The sequence below is a fragment of the Sciurus vulgaris genome (assembly GCF_902686455.1).
Source record: "Sciurus vulgaris genome assembly, chromosome: 12".
Lineage (NCBI taxonomy): Eukaryota > Metazoa > Chordata > Mammalia > Rodentia > Sciuridae > Sciurus > Sciurus vulgaris.
In genome coordinates this window covers 23,599,399-23,614,485 of record NC_136473.1, presented here as the reverse complement: position 1 = coordinate 23,614,485, position 15,087 = coordinate 23,599,399, and the positions used below count along the sequence as shown (strand labels likewise).

General features: G+C 35.4%; 1 protein-coding gene across 4 annotated transcripts in view; it reads left to right on the top strand.

Annotated features, from left to right (window-relative positions):
* The window catches only part of ARMC3 (armadillo repeat containing 3), a 118,520-nt gene that overhangs the window by 35,244 nt on the left and 68,189 nt on the right, over positions 1-15,087 (top strand). For 3 of the 4 annotated variants that reach the window (XM_079106328.1, XM_079106329.1, XM_079106327.1), the window contains exons 3-4: positions 1,553-1,670; positions 11,395-11,520. In XM_079106328.1, coding sequence (XP_078962454.1) covers positions 1,553-1,670; positions 11,395-11,520 — 244 coding nt within the window. The remainder of the gene's footprint in view (positions 1-1,552; positions 1,671-11,394; positions 11,521-15,087) is intronic. The other variant, XM_079106330.1, reaches the window with a different exon arrangement.

The window sequence follows — 15,087 nt, the reverse complement described above, 5'->3', positions numbered from 1 at the left end:
TCTTCTGTAGTCTTAAATATTCTTTTAATCCTTCAGAAATAAAATTAAACTATCAAAAAGTGTTAGGTAACATGGTGATCAGTAATAGTGGCCTCAGAGAGAGCTATTTAGGTGATTTGATGAGGGGGAAAGTCAGACTGGACTGGGCAGCCAGATGTGAGAGTGAGAAAATGGAGAAAAGTAAAAAGTTGGTAAGATTTTGTCTGTGAGAGGGAAGGAAAGGTAGACTGGCATAGGGAGAATGATTCATATCTAAGGAAAGTTTATTTTTGTTTTAAAATAAGAGAGTTTTGAGAAATTAAGAGTTCACAAAGACTAACGTGGCTGCAGTTTGCAGGACAGGGTACAAAAATGGAGGGGAGAACATAGAGAAATAGCTCCTGAAATCTGGTTAAGGTCCTCTTGAGTCTGAATTTTTAAGCTTGACAGGATGGAACTACACTATCAAGGAACATGCATGATCAACTATTAGGAAGCTGTTGTCAACTGAATAATTTTTAAAGCTCAGACAGGTCTGGGAAACACTGTAATTTTGACCAGAAAGAGTGGAGAGCCACATTGAATACTTGGGGTATCATTCCATTAAGTCTCCAAGAGGATCATGCCTTAATAGTAGCATGACTGAGCTGGTTCTGTAGTAAAGACTCCATAGGCCTTCCATAATAAAGCTTAAAAACTGACCTTAAATCAATCAAACTGATCCATAAGTGAGATAACTGCCCACCAGAACAAAATTCAATATCCTTTAAAAGAGGATTCCTCTCTCCCTGCTCCAAAAATAAAAATAAAAATCTATACACTCAACTACGTGGTTTTCACAATGTAAGTATCCAACAGAAAATGATTAGGTATGCAAAAAAGGACAATATGACCATGACCAGGAAAACAGTCAATCAATAAGCCATTAGAGGAGATAAAATAGGATACTAAAAAAATTCAATTATTCAAAAAAAGACAGGAACAGAGGAACAGGAAACAAATGGGGCAAAGTGAAAACAAATAAGATGATCAGTTAAACTCCAACCATATCAATAATTACACTAGATGTAAATGACCCAATATTCCAATAAAAATTGAGAAATTGTCAAATGGTAAAAAAAGCACATAGATTAAAATTTAAAGCATAGAAAAAGATATATGCAAAGATTAATTATAAGGAATCTAGTGTCACTGTGTTAACATGAGACAAAGTAGCTTACGATTGTGGGATAAAGGATATTACCAAAGAAAAAGATGGACATATCATAACAATAAAAAGGTTTTATTTATTTATTATTAATTAATTAATTAATTTATTTATTTATTTATTTTTGGTACCAAGGGTGCTTAATCACTGAGCAACATTCCCAGCCCTTTTAATTTTTTTATTTTGAGACAAGGTCTTGCTAAGTTGTGTAGGGCCTTGCTAAATTGCTGAGGCTGACTTTGAATTTACAATCCTCCTGCCTCAGCCTCCCCAGTTCTTGGGATTACAGGTATGCCTAACCATGCCCTGTTTATGTGATTTTTAAAGCTCATATGTGAACCTGATATTTTTCCTTTTACATTTCAGTTTGATCCATTAACAATTGAAAGCAAAAAAGCAGCAACCGTGGTGTTAATGCTTAATTCTCCTGAAGAAGAAATTTTGGCTAAAGCATGTGAAGCTATTTATAAATTTGCTTTAAAAGGTTTGGATTTTTTCAGTTTATCTTTCTACTTCATTAGTTTCTTAAAATATTTACTATATAATGGGTACTTTTCTCCTTAATCTTCCACTTAACCTCCTGTCAGATGAATTCTCTCTGACAGCTGGAATCTCATTTAAAGTACACCTGAAAGTAGTTTTTCTCCCTAAGTGCCTACCTTAATCCTAAGGGGTAAGTTAGTCACTAGATAGAATAGTCATTTGGAAGATTTTTATTGTAGTTTTAAAACTTGTAAATGTCCCAAGAATTAAGGCAATTAGAAAAATATTGTAAAAGCATCACAGTACTTAACAGAGCTCCGAATAGTCAGAACTGGAAAAATTAAAGTGTTGGATTATAACCGAAAGTATAGAATGAACAGCCCTGAGTCCATACCATACTGATATAAATAAGTGATTGATTGAATAAATGAATAAATAAAGGAAGAGAAAAAACAAATCTTCCATGAAAAAGAATTTCAAGAGCTTATGTGGTGTTAACACTAAAAAAACAAATAACCCAATTAGTAAATGGGCTAAGAAACTGAACAGACACTTCACAGAAGAAATACAATCAATCAACAAATATATGAAAAAATGTTCAATGTCTTTAGCAATTAGAAAAATGCAAATCAAAACTAAGATTTCATCTTACCCCAGTCAGAATGGCAATTGTCAAGAATACAGGCAACAATGAATGTTGTCGAGGATGTGGGGCAGGGAAAGGTACACTCGTACATTGCTGGTGGGAATGCAAATTTGGGCAACCATTATTGAAAGTGGTATGGAGATTCCTCAGAAAACTTGGAATAAACTACCATTTGACCCAGCTATCCCCCTCCTTGGTTTATACTTAAAATCAGCATACTACAGTGATGCAGCCACATCAATGTTTATAGCCGCTCAACTCACAGTAGCTAAGCTATGGAACCAACCTAGGTGTCCTTCAACAGATGAGTGGATTTTTAAAAAATGTGATATATATATGATGGAATATTACTTAGCTTTAATAAAGAATGAAATTATGACATTTGCTGGCAAATGGATGGAGCTGGAGAATATCATGCTGAGCAAAATAAGCCAATCCCCCAAAACCAAAGCTCAAATATTTTCTCTGATATGTGGATGCTAGTTCAAAATAAGGCGTGGGGGGCAGTTAGGGAAAAATAGAATTACTTTAGATTAGATAGAAGGTGACTAAATGACAGGCAGAAATTCAATAGGATTCTGAAACAGAAAAAAGATATTAGGTTAAAACCAAGAAAACCCAAGTCAGGCATGGTGGCCCACTCCTACAATCCCAGCAATTCGGGAGGCTAAGGCAGGTGGATTGCAAGTTTGAGGCCAACCTGGGCCAATTAGTGACACCCTATCTCAAAAAATATAAAGGGCTGGGGATGTAGCTCAGTGGTAGAGTACCCATGGGTTTAAGCCCCAGTACTACAAAATACTAAGATATTTAAAGATATTTTTTAAAAATTAGAAAGGATTGGGGAGGTAGCCCAGTGGTAGAGCACTTGGCATGTGTGAGATCCTGAGTTCAATTCCCAGTAGCATTAAAAAAAAAAAAAAAAAAAAAAAAAAAAAAAAAAAAACAAAAAAAACACCACCACTAAACCCAAAGGAAACCCCAAAATCTGTGTATTAGTAATATGTACTAATATTGTTTATTAATTCTAAGAAACATACCACCATACTAAAGTCAAATGTTGATGGAGGAAACTGGGTCTAGGGGATGGCAAGACATTGACCATCAGACCAGGTAGTAACCATTGAGAGATGGGAAAAGCAGCAAATGTGTCCTATGACTACCCCCAACTTGTTGACTTTGGAGAGTTTCCTGACCACAGAACAGAAAAGGGTAAACCTGGTGGACTCTGAGTTAAAAAGTCAGACCTGAAAGTCCAGAGAGACAAAACCAGCCAGAGTTTTCTAGACAGAGAAATGACTTGCACAGAGAGAGAGAACTCAGGAGACTGGTTAACTACTATTCAAGTACTCAGGCAGTACTGAACAGTGTGTGCTTGTGAGGGAACTACTTACTCAGCAGTAAGGGGCGTGGTGTTCACGCAGGCTAGGAGTACCTGTTCCCATCAGCCAGACTGAAAACCCTCAAGATTCATGGAGCATTATGTAGAACATACAGAGTCACACCTTAGTATGAGAAACAATTAGCCCTACATTGATAACTATTCTGTTACCGCCTAACAAATATTAAAAGCAAGACCTGAAAGGATAGAATTGCTTATAAATAACTTAATTGTGCCCCCTAATTTAAAGAACACAGAAACCATTGCTTAACAAAGTAGAATTCACAATGCCCTAATCCAAAACAAACAAAAAAACCCAAAAAACTACCAGACATGAAAGGAAGTAGAAAAAAATTATAATAAAGATATAAATCAAGCAGTAAATAAAAATTGACCTATTAGAATTAGCAGAGAAATCTTTAAAAGATTAATTCTGTATTCCATATCTGTATATAGAACATACATCTGTATTCCATATGTTCAGAATAAGTAGAAACATGGAACATATAAAACAGCTACAAATATACAAATATTGAGCTACAAATATAACTTGTAGAGATGAAAACTTCAGTGTCCTAGATAAAAATACATGGGCTTGGATTAATGGCAGATTGGAATCTTCAGAAGAAAATAGTTTTGAATCTAAAGACAGAGAACCTATGTAAAATAAAACATAGTGAGAAAAGATATTTTAAAAGGATGAACAGTGTCCCACTGAACTATGGGAAAAATTCAGGGGCCATTGTATGTGTAACTGGAGTCTCTGAAAAAAGAGAGCTAAGGACAAAAAGAATACTTGAAAAAATAATAGCCAACATTTCCCAAAATCTGATGAAAACTCTAGGTCTACAGATCAAAGATCATCATTATACTAGAACAAAGAATATGAAGTAAACCAAACCAAGGTGCATCACAATCTGATCACTTGAAACCATCATGTACATCCACAAGACTCGGATCCTAATTAGAGTAAGATATGTTCCATGCTTGTGTAAATATAATAGAATAGATTCTATTGTCATGTATAGCTAAAAAGAACAAATAAAAATAAAATAAAGGGAAAAAATAGGATATAGACAAAATTCTTAAATGCAGCCCCTGGGAATATGGGGGGCACACTGTATTCAGAACAGAGATAAAGATGACAACATATAACAAATAATCAGTAAGAAAGATTTATTATCAGCAACAATGCAAGCAAGAAGTCAGTGGACCAACAAATTAGAGTACTGAAAGAAAAATAAAAACTTTCCACTAGATTTTATACCCACAAAAAATATTTTTTAATCAAACAAAGGTGAAGTAAAGTCTTTTTCTAAAACATACAAAATTTTTGAAATAATTGACTACCAGCAGACCCCCACTACTAATTATGGTAAAAGAGGCCCTTTGGCAGAAAGGAAGTAACCCCAGATGGAAACATGGATCCACATCAAAGAATACAGAGCACCAGAAGTGGTAACAAGGGAAGATTGCTTCTGATCATTTCAATCACTTTAAAAGCAAATTTTACTTTAAACAAAAATAATACTCATACATGGTGCAATCCGAAACCTATATAGAAGTAAAATACGTGGCAACAGCAACACTAAGGTAAAAAGGGAAAAAATGGAAATACACTGTGATAGAATTCTTGTACTATATGTGAAGTGGTGTAATACCACTTGAAAATGGATGTCAGTATACTGCATACTGCCAAGGAAATTATAAACAAAAACAAACAATAATATCAAGTAAGTCAACAAAGGACATAAAATAAGTATAAGTAACTTTCAACTTGTATAAAAGGAGGCCAAAAATGAAGAAAAAGAAAACAAGGAATAATGGGGTGTATGAAAAATAAATAACAAGATGGTAGGCCATACCAATAATCAGATAAAATGTAAATGGTCTGCACATTTCAATTCATGTGGAGGTACCATTGTATTGGATAAAAAAGACCAAACTCTGTGCTGCCTTCCAAAAATGCGCCTAGAGTATAAAGACACAAATAAAAGGATGAAGAAAATATTATTTGCAAACACTAATCAAAAGAAACTCAGAGTGGTCATGTTAATGTCAGGAAAGCAAACAGAGAAAAGAGGCAGCAATAAATCAAGTCATTTTATAATAAAAAAGGGATCAGTTCATCAAAAGACTGTGAAAAATTCTGAACTGTTAAATACCTACTATCGAACCTTCAAAATGCGTGGAGTTAGTAACACAAGGAAATATATATATCCACAATTAGAGACGGGGATTTCAATACCCTGCTCCCAAAAAATAAAAGAAAAAGAAGAAAATAACTAGACAGAAAAGAAAAAAATTAGACAGAAAGTAGACTGCAAGGAGAGAAAAGATTCGACCATGAATATCAATGAATTTAACCTCATTAACATTTATAGAACCCTCAAAGAGCAGTGGAGTGCATGTTATTTGTCAAGTACATTCAGAACATGTATTTAAATGAACCATATTCTGGGCCATAAAACAAGCCTAAATAAGTTTTAAAGGATTCCAAACCATACAAAAATGTATTTTCACACCACAGTGGGATTAAATAAAGAAATCAATAACAGAAGAAATTTGGATAATCATTAAGTAGTTAGAAAGTAAATAACACACTTCTAAATAACCCACAAGTCAAAGAACAAATCAAAAGGAAAATCAGAATTGAAAATTAAAATATGTAAAAATGTGTAGGATGCTACTACTAAAGGAGTATTTAGAGATTTATTGTTCTAAATGCCTATGTTAGAAAACAAAAAAAGGTTTCAAAACAATAAATTCAACTTCCACCTTAAAAAAAACTAAGAGCAAAAAAGAACAAATTAAACTCATATATATATTATACATATAATATATATAATAGATGCATATATTAGACATATATTAGATATCTGAACAGAAATCAATTAAATAGAAAAGAGGGGGAAAATAGACAAAAGTCATGAAATAGAAAGCTGGATATTTTAGAATACCAGTAAGAAAGATAAGCCTCTAGCTGAGATGATAAATAAGAAAGAAAAGACAAATTACCAATATTAGGAATGAGAATGGGGAAATCACTATGAATTTTACAGATATTACAAAGGATAATATGAATATTATGGCAATTTAATCTCAATACAACTTGAATGAAGCAAGCAAGTTCATTTCAAACACAAATTCTCAAAGCTCACTAAAGAAAAAATCTCTATTACAAAAATTGGAAGTTGTCGGTTGAAAATCTTCTCGAAGAGAAAACTCCAGGTTCAGATGGCTTCCTGGTGAATTGCACCAAATATTTAATCACATACAGACACTTCCGGGAATTAGAAGATGAAATACTTCCCAATTAAATCACCATTACCCTCATACTGGAAACAGAAAAAGAAATTATCAGAAAAGAAACCTGCAGGTCAATATGCCTTGTGAACATAGGTGTGAAAATTCTAATGAAAATGTTAATAAATTGAATTCAACAATATATTAAAAAGTGATTATAACCTGACTAAATGAGCTTTATCCCAAGATTGCAGAACTAGTTTCACATCTGAAGGATCAATCGAGATATTTTACCATGAGTGGTAGGTAGAAAAATAGCCATTAAAACATCTACATAATGATCCTTGGAAGCTGTGAATAGATAATATTACACAGCCAGGAGGAAATCAGACTACAGGTATAATTAAGATTACTAATCAACTGACTTTGAGATGAGAAGATTATCTTGGATTATCCAGGTGGAGTTAACACAGTCATAGGGGTCCTTTCTGTCAGGAGAAGGAGGCAGGAGAGCCAGAACTGGAGAAGTTATGACAGGGGAAACAATTTGGAACTGTGGGATTGCTACCTTTGAAGATGGAAGAGGCCCTGTGGGCCAAGGAATGTTTATTGGAAAAGTAAAGATAACACATGTTCCCAAAAGAAGGAAGGTAACACTTTGAATTTCACTTACACTTATTTCAGATTTCTGATGTCTAAACCGTAAGATGACAAGATCTGTGTCATTTTATGTAGGCCACTAAGTTTGTGGAAATTGTTACAACAGCAATAGGAAACTAATATACTAATGGCTTAAGCCATTGCAATCAGACAAGGAACAGCAATAAAAGACATCCAGATTAGAAAAGAAGTAGAACTATCTTCATTTGCTTCACAGAAGATGGCGCCATCTTTAATTAGTCAAGTTTCCCTAGAGAAACAGAATAGAACATGATAGCTAGCTAGCTATCTAGATAGATAGATAATGGGAATTTGTGTGATTGTGGAAGCCAAGAAGTCCCATGTTCTGCTGCCATCTGTAAGCTGGAGAACCAGGAAAGCCATTGGTGTCAGTCAGTCTGAGTTCAAAGGCCTGAGAACCAAACCAGCTAGTATAAGTTCCTAGAGACTGAAGGCCCCAAAATTAGGAGCTCTGACCTCCAAGGGTAGGAGCAGATGGATGTTCCAACTCAAGGAGAGGGAGAGAATTTTACTTTCCTCTGCTTTTCTGTTCCATTTGGATCTTCAACAATTTGGATGTTGCCTGACCACATTGGTGAAGGTAGGTCTTTTTTACTTAGTCTACTAATTCAAATGCTATCTCTTCCAGAAGCACCCTCACAGACACCCAGAAATAATGTTTTATCAGTTATCTGAACATTCTTTAGCCTAGTCAAGCTGACACATAAAATTAACCATCACCTATGTAGAACATTCAGTTGAATCTGTGAAAAGCTGTTAGAACTAGTAAATGAAAAGGTTGTAGTGGCAAAATCAATATACTCAATTGCACTTCTAGAAACCAACAATAAACAACCGGAAATCAGCACTACAAACTGCTGTTTACAATAGCACCAGAAAGTATGAAATACAAAGGAATACACTGACCAAAGTATAGGAAAGACTCATATATTGAAAACTATGAAATATTATAGAAGAAATTAAAGAAGATTCAAATGAATTGAAAAGATGTCCTGGGTTCATGGAGTGAAAGATGCCAGTTGTTAAAATGTTGTTTTTCTTTTTTTTTTTTTTAAGTTTTTTTTTCCATTTTTTTTATTAAAAATCATAAATTTACATAGGGTAATGTTGTTTGATTCATTCTGTTATTTTTTCCCTTCCCCCACCCCTCCCACCCCTCTTTCCCCTCTATTCAGTCCTTCCTTCCTCCATTCTTACCACCCTCCTTATCCCTAACCCTAAACCTAACCCTAATCCTAACGCTAACCCCTCTTACCCCCCATTATATATCCTCATCCGCTTATCAGTGAGATCATTTGTCCTTTAGTTTTTTGAGATTGGCTTATCTCACTTAGCATGATATCCTCCAATTTCATCCATTTGCCTGCAAATGCCATAATTTTATCATTCTTCATGGTGGACTAATATTCCATTGTATATATATATGCCACAGTTTCTTTATCCATTCATCAACTGAAGGACATCTTGGTTGGTTCCACAATCTGGCTATGGTGAATTGAGCAGCTATGAACATTGATGTGGCTGTCCAACTTTTTCATGTTTTACATTTGTTAAATGCCAAATGTGATATCATCTTCTAAAGTAGAGATCATCGTTTAAATAACTGACGTGCCTCAAGTGTTTAAAACATTTTTGCACATAGAAAAATTAATATTTAATAAATAATTAGAGCATTTTTGTCCCCCAAAAAAGATGTTTTTCCACAAGTTGATCATTTAATCTATAGTATAGATCCATGCAATTATTACTAAAATCTCACCAGTCTTTTTATTTCTTAACAGAAACTGACAAATGACTTCTAAAATTCATATGTACATGCAAAGGACCTAGAAAGTAAAAAAAAAAAAAAAAAAAAAAAAAAAAAAAACTTTAAGAAAAGAACAAAGTTTCAGGACTTACACGTGAGGGCTTACGCTATGTGATTTGAGACTATTGTAAAACTACAGTAATTAAGACAGTGTTATTATGGCAAAGATAAACAGATCAATGGAACATAATAGAAGGTCCAGAAATAGTTTTGCATATATATATGGGCAAATTTGCCAACAAAGACACAAAGGCAATTCAGTGAAGACAGTCTTTTCAATAAATGGTTGTGGAACAAAGAAAACTTCTAGGCCAAACCATGATCTTTAAGAACAATTGATAAATTGTACTCCATTAAATTTATTCTGAACACACACTTCACCAAAAATGGGATATGGATGGCTAGTAAGCATATAAAAATGTTCCACATCACAAGAATTAGGGAATATCAGAACAACGATGAAATACCACCACTGTTTTAGTCAGCCTTCTCATTGCTGTGACCAAAAGATCTAACAAAAACAATATAGAGGAGGAAAAGTTTATTTGAGGCTCACAGTTTCAGAGGGCTTAGTCCATAGATGGCTGACTCTATAGCTTTGGGCCCAAGGTGAGGCAGAAGAACATCATGGTGGAAGAGCGTGGTGGGGGAAAGAAGTTCAGGACATGGCAATCAGGAAGAGCTCTGCTCACAAGGACAAAATATATATCCCAAAAGCATGCCCCCAGCGACCTACTTCCCCCAGCCACATCCTAAATGTCTACAGTTACCACCAGGCTAATTCATATCAGTGGATTAAGCCTTTGATTTGGTTTCAACTCTCATAATCTAATTTTTTCACCTCTGCAAGTTCTTGCATTGTTCCACACATGAGCTTTTGGAAGATGCTTCATATCTAAATGATAACAACTACCTACCTATTAGATGGCTAAAATTCTAAACAGTGACACCACCAAATGTTGTCAAGGATATGAAGCAAAGAGAACTCTCATTCATAGTTGGTGAGAATACAAAATGGCATGACCACTTTGGAAGACAATTTGGCAGTCTTCGAGAACTAAACAGTCTTTCCATATGACATAGCAAATTCCCTCTAAGTTAAAGTGACTACAACACTCTGAAGTTAATTTTGGAAATGCAAGATACATTTTCATAGCCCAGTGAAATTGATTAGCTGAAATTAATCGAGTCCTAAACATTATTCCAAACTTTGCAGCATGATATTCCACTTAGAAGGGTAGGGATACATTGCTTCTGAAGCTAGGCTAGACTCTGGCATTACTGGACTTGTGCTTCTAGGGATTCTTGCCATGGCTAGATTCCCCCAATGATCCTGGGGTGATCTAGAGTCCCCAGTGGACCTGGTGACTCCTCTCTGCATGCATGTTGGCTGTAGGCTTGTCTTCTATGATGTAACAGGAGCTGCGTCTCCATTTCGTGAAATATTAGTTTCCCTTAATCATCACAGACCCTTTAAGTAGGGACTATACATGCTAATGAATTGCTTTAAAATTAATTATTTGTGAGTTTATGGAATACTATTACGTGACCAACACTGTGCTGCACACCAAGGATACAGCAAGAGTACTTATTCTGGGAAGTTAAGTTATAGTGGAGTGGGCAAGCAAAAACTCAGAGGTTGTTAAGTGGTTTGATGAAAATAAACAGAATAAAGAAACAAAAGAAAGACTTAGGCACGGTGACATTAGATAGGGTGATGAGGCCCCTCTTGTGGGTGCTCTTCTGAACTGAAGAGGCGATGAAGACAGCTCTGTAAACGTCAGGGAGGGTAGAAAGCAGCAATATCCAGGGTAACTGAGCTGAGTTTATTCTGAGAGAAATATGAGTGGAAGCAAAGAGGTATGAGAAAGGCACATGGAGAAAAAGAAATCTCAATGATACAACGACGAGAGTCATTGAGACTGATGATCTAATGTGTGATTCCATTTTACCTGTGATGTCAGGAGAGGAAAATAAAGCAACCCTCCTTGAACTGGGAGCTGTGGAACCTTTAACCAAGCTTCTCACTCATGAAGACAAAATTGTAAGAAGAAATGCTACTATGATATTTGGAATCCTGGCTTCTAACAGTAAGTATCAACTTTTAAAAAATAAACCATCACATGTAGTGTATTGTTCTTCTTTCACATTTAATTTGAGAGATTTGTTTTACTTGTGTTTACGCTGACTTCAATGTTAACAAAATAGCTACATCAGTACAATGCAACAAATAAATGATTTCATATTTTAAGGGATTTTTTAAAATATAAAAACATGTGCAGATACACACATACAAAAGCTCCTCTCAAAATTGATGATACGGTATATCCCTGTCTTACAAATTGGAGGAAGTAATCATTATCTCTTAAAACTAAAATGGATTTTTCTGAAGTTAGTGTAATGTCATTTGCTGCCTACATGTAAGTTATACTTCATCTATATTTCATGGTGGGTGAAGCCTAGAGTAAAGAGTTTTGATGAATTGATTTTTTTTAAACTGCAAACTATTATCTCAGATATTGGCTGTATCACAATTCCGTATCATATTGTTGCCAAAAATAAATTCAAAGGTGTACATTTATTCTTAAATCAGATCTAGTGCTTGCTTGGAATATTTTCATATATTTGATAGGGTGGTATAATAGCATTAGTTAAAATATGCTGTTATGTCTATTAGGATATTGGTTTTGGCCAAAACCATGCCAATAAAGGTAGTCTCTGACTTATGAAGAGTGCAAGTCATTTTCCTTATGTTATAAGGGTAGTTTTGGAGCCACTCTACAAAAGTTTTATAACTAACAAAAACTAAAATAATACTCTTAATGGAGACTGAATTCTGCCATGAAATTCAGGCTGCTAGGAATAAAGTCTGACATGGTCCATAGCTGAAATCACAAGTTTCCCAACCTTACCTAATCTTACCATGGTCTCAGCAGAACACAAGCACAGCTCCCTTGAATAGGACAAAAAAAAAAAAAAAAAAAAAAATCACACCATTATTTGAATTAGCTTGACTGCTTTCTATCTGAAGCATCTGATGATACAGATAAAGTACATGGCAGACCCAACTCCTTGTGAGGTTATCTTTTTCTTAATAGGGTCAACACATTAACAGCTTCACTTTTCAAACATGTCCAAGAAAATTTGAAATAAAAAATGAGCAACTAGTCATTGAATCTAAATGAAAAGTCATGTTTCCAGACAAATATGTAAATAAATGTACATCTGCAGCTGCAGTAAATTCATCATCACTGGCCAGTCTAAATGTAACTAATGCTTCTTCACAGATTTGTATCTTCATGGAATTTGTACTCAGTGATATCACTGTGTTCCGGGTCAGCAAATCTGATGTTCCAACAGAATGTCAGATCCTAAGGGTGCTCCTATGAGAGTCCTCTTTTCTTTTTGCAGTTGCAGACTCCCCTTCCCCCTATCCCACTCCTCATTCTTCTTCTTCTTCTTCCTCCTTTTCTGCCCTCCACCACCCCTGACACACTGTGAAGATTGAGCTCTGCCCTATGTCAAGCTGGGGTAAGACCAAGATGGTATCACTTTGTTGAACATTTTGATTTTTTGACCAAAATGGAATTGCTGTCTTCTTTCACCTGTCAGTTTGTATTTATTTCAATGAAGCCACAAATCGGACTCACTTAATAAAGCCATTTAAAAAGAGGTCACCAGAATCCATAAGAGAAGTAGTCTTGGAAGCCCAGACTTTCCTCAAAGGCAACCTGAAGAGCTCGCGATTTTAGGAAGATAGTGAAGTCAGAGTGTACAAGGTCAAGAACAAATTAGATGGTCAATGTTAGACAACACCCCAAAAATTGTGAATAAGAATGCAATTAAAACATTCACTTCCAGGAAGTGAAGTTGCTGACCCTGAAACAATCTGAAACTGTAAGTGGCACCCTACCTAGCCAGAACATGTTCACGTGGTCCAATCATAAATCAGAGTTTCTATTCAGTTGTCCTATCTGAGTTTTCTGTTAAAAAAAAAGGGGGTGGGGGGACAGAGATTAATACCATGTTTAGAGTTATGGAAACAGCAGCTTAAATGTTTAAAGAAAGATTCTTTGAACAGTCTTGTGTCAAAAATCAGAATAACAAATCAATCAACAGTGTCACCAGCTTACAAGAGCTGCCAATAAACCGAAATCATCCACTTAGCTGTAATGAAATGGTTTAGAGGAGACCTAGTGGAGCTGTTGTTGACCGTCTCTTGCCATTCGGGCTAAATTCAGACCTAGAAGAGAGTTTTGTGACAGAGAATCCTCTGGTGAAAACTTTTAGCTCGTTTGGGCAAACCAAGGTGTGTCACCTAATGCTGCAAAGATATGCAACAATGTGACCTCTCCCTGTGGGAGCCAATCATGTGGAGAAACAAGAGGAGCAGAGACATAGCATGAATTTCCTTGATGCTGCAGTCAGTGTTGCAACAGAAAATTTTAAAGTATATGCAAGTATTTTGTGTACCACGTGGGGATTGTACTTGGACATTTGAAGTTCCATAATTACTTTTTTCAAGCATGGAAAAATAGGAGACTTTGGTACAGCTTTTACAAAAATCATTCCAAGCAATACAGGATGGACTCATATAAGAACATCACTTACCTTGGGTGGCGGGCTTCGTTTACCTGAAGGATCTGAGTATTATGCCAAGGCACAATAAGTATTAAGCACAAGAAGAAGTCCTCTACCTTGGGACAGCACACTTCCTAGACTTGCGATTATTCTTTGGTAGTTTGAGTCTCTTCACCTCCATATGCCTAGCTATGATTTTGGCTGATCTCCTTTAGCCACTTCCAACAGAAACAGAAAAAGCAGAAGTTTTGAATAAAAGTCATAGTCCTGAATTCCTCAGGAAATGATGTCCAGTAAAAGCCAAGTGTATTCAGCAGGTAATAAGAAAGAATTCATGCAGACACCACCTACTTTGGCTGCTGCAAAGTGAACTTTTCCAAAATTCTCATGATGCTGATTTTGGCTTACAGATAAAGATAACTGAGCAAGAAGAACAACTGTAAAACTAAAGGATCAGAGATCCTTAATTCCTCAGAAAAGTGAACTTTAAAACAATCAATATACTTATTTTAAGCATTTTTGGCATTTCCATTAAATGGAATGTAAGCAATCAAGATGTATTAATTGAAATAAGGATAATTTTTTTTTTTTTTTTTTTTTTTTGGTGCTGGGGATTGACCCCAGGACCTTGGACATGCGAGGCAAGCACTCTACCAACTGAGCTATACCCCCGGCTCTAGGATGATCATTTTTTGCATTTTATATAAATTTTATTAAAATCAAAATTTTAAAATGACCATGCAGCAAAACAAAAAAGAATTACTATTATATAATAAAAGTGTAGGGCACAATAACTTAACTCTACTGATATGTGTTCTAGGCATGTTTTGCACTTTTACGGTTATCGCTTGAAGTGTTTGGGAGGTAGTGTAGCCCAATAGTCAAGGAGCATAGGCCAGAGAGTTCCTGTGGGTTCAGCCCAGTTGGGCCCTGCCACTTACTTGGGTAATTTTTGGACCTCAATTTCCCTGTCTGTGAAATTGCATAATAATCATATCTATCTCTTGAGGGACTGTTCAATAGATATTGCCATTATTGTTTTAATAAATATGGATGTTCTGTTTCTTCCTTTGTAG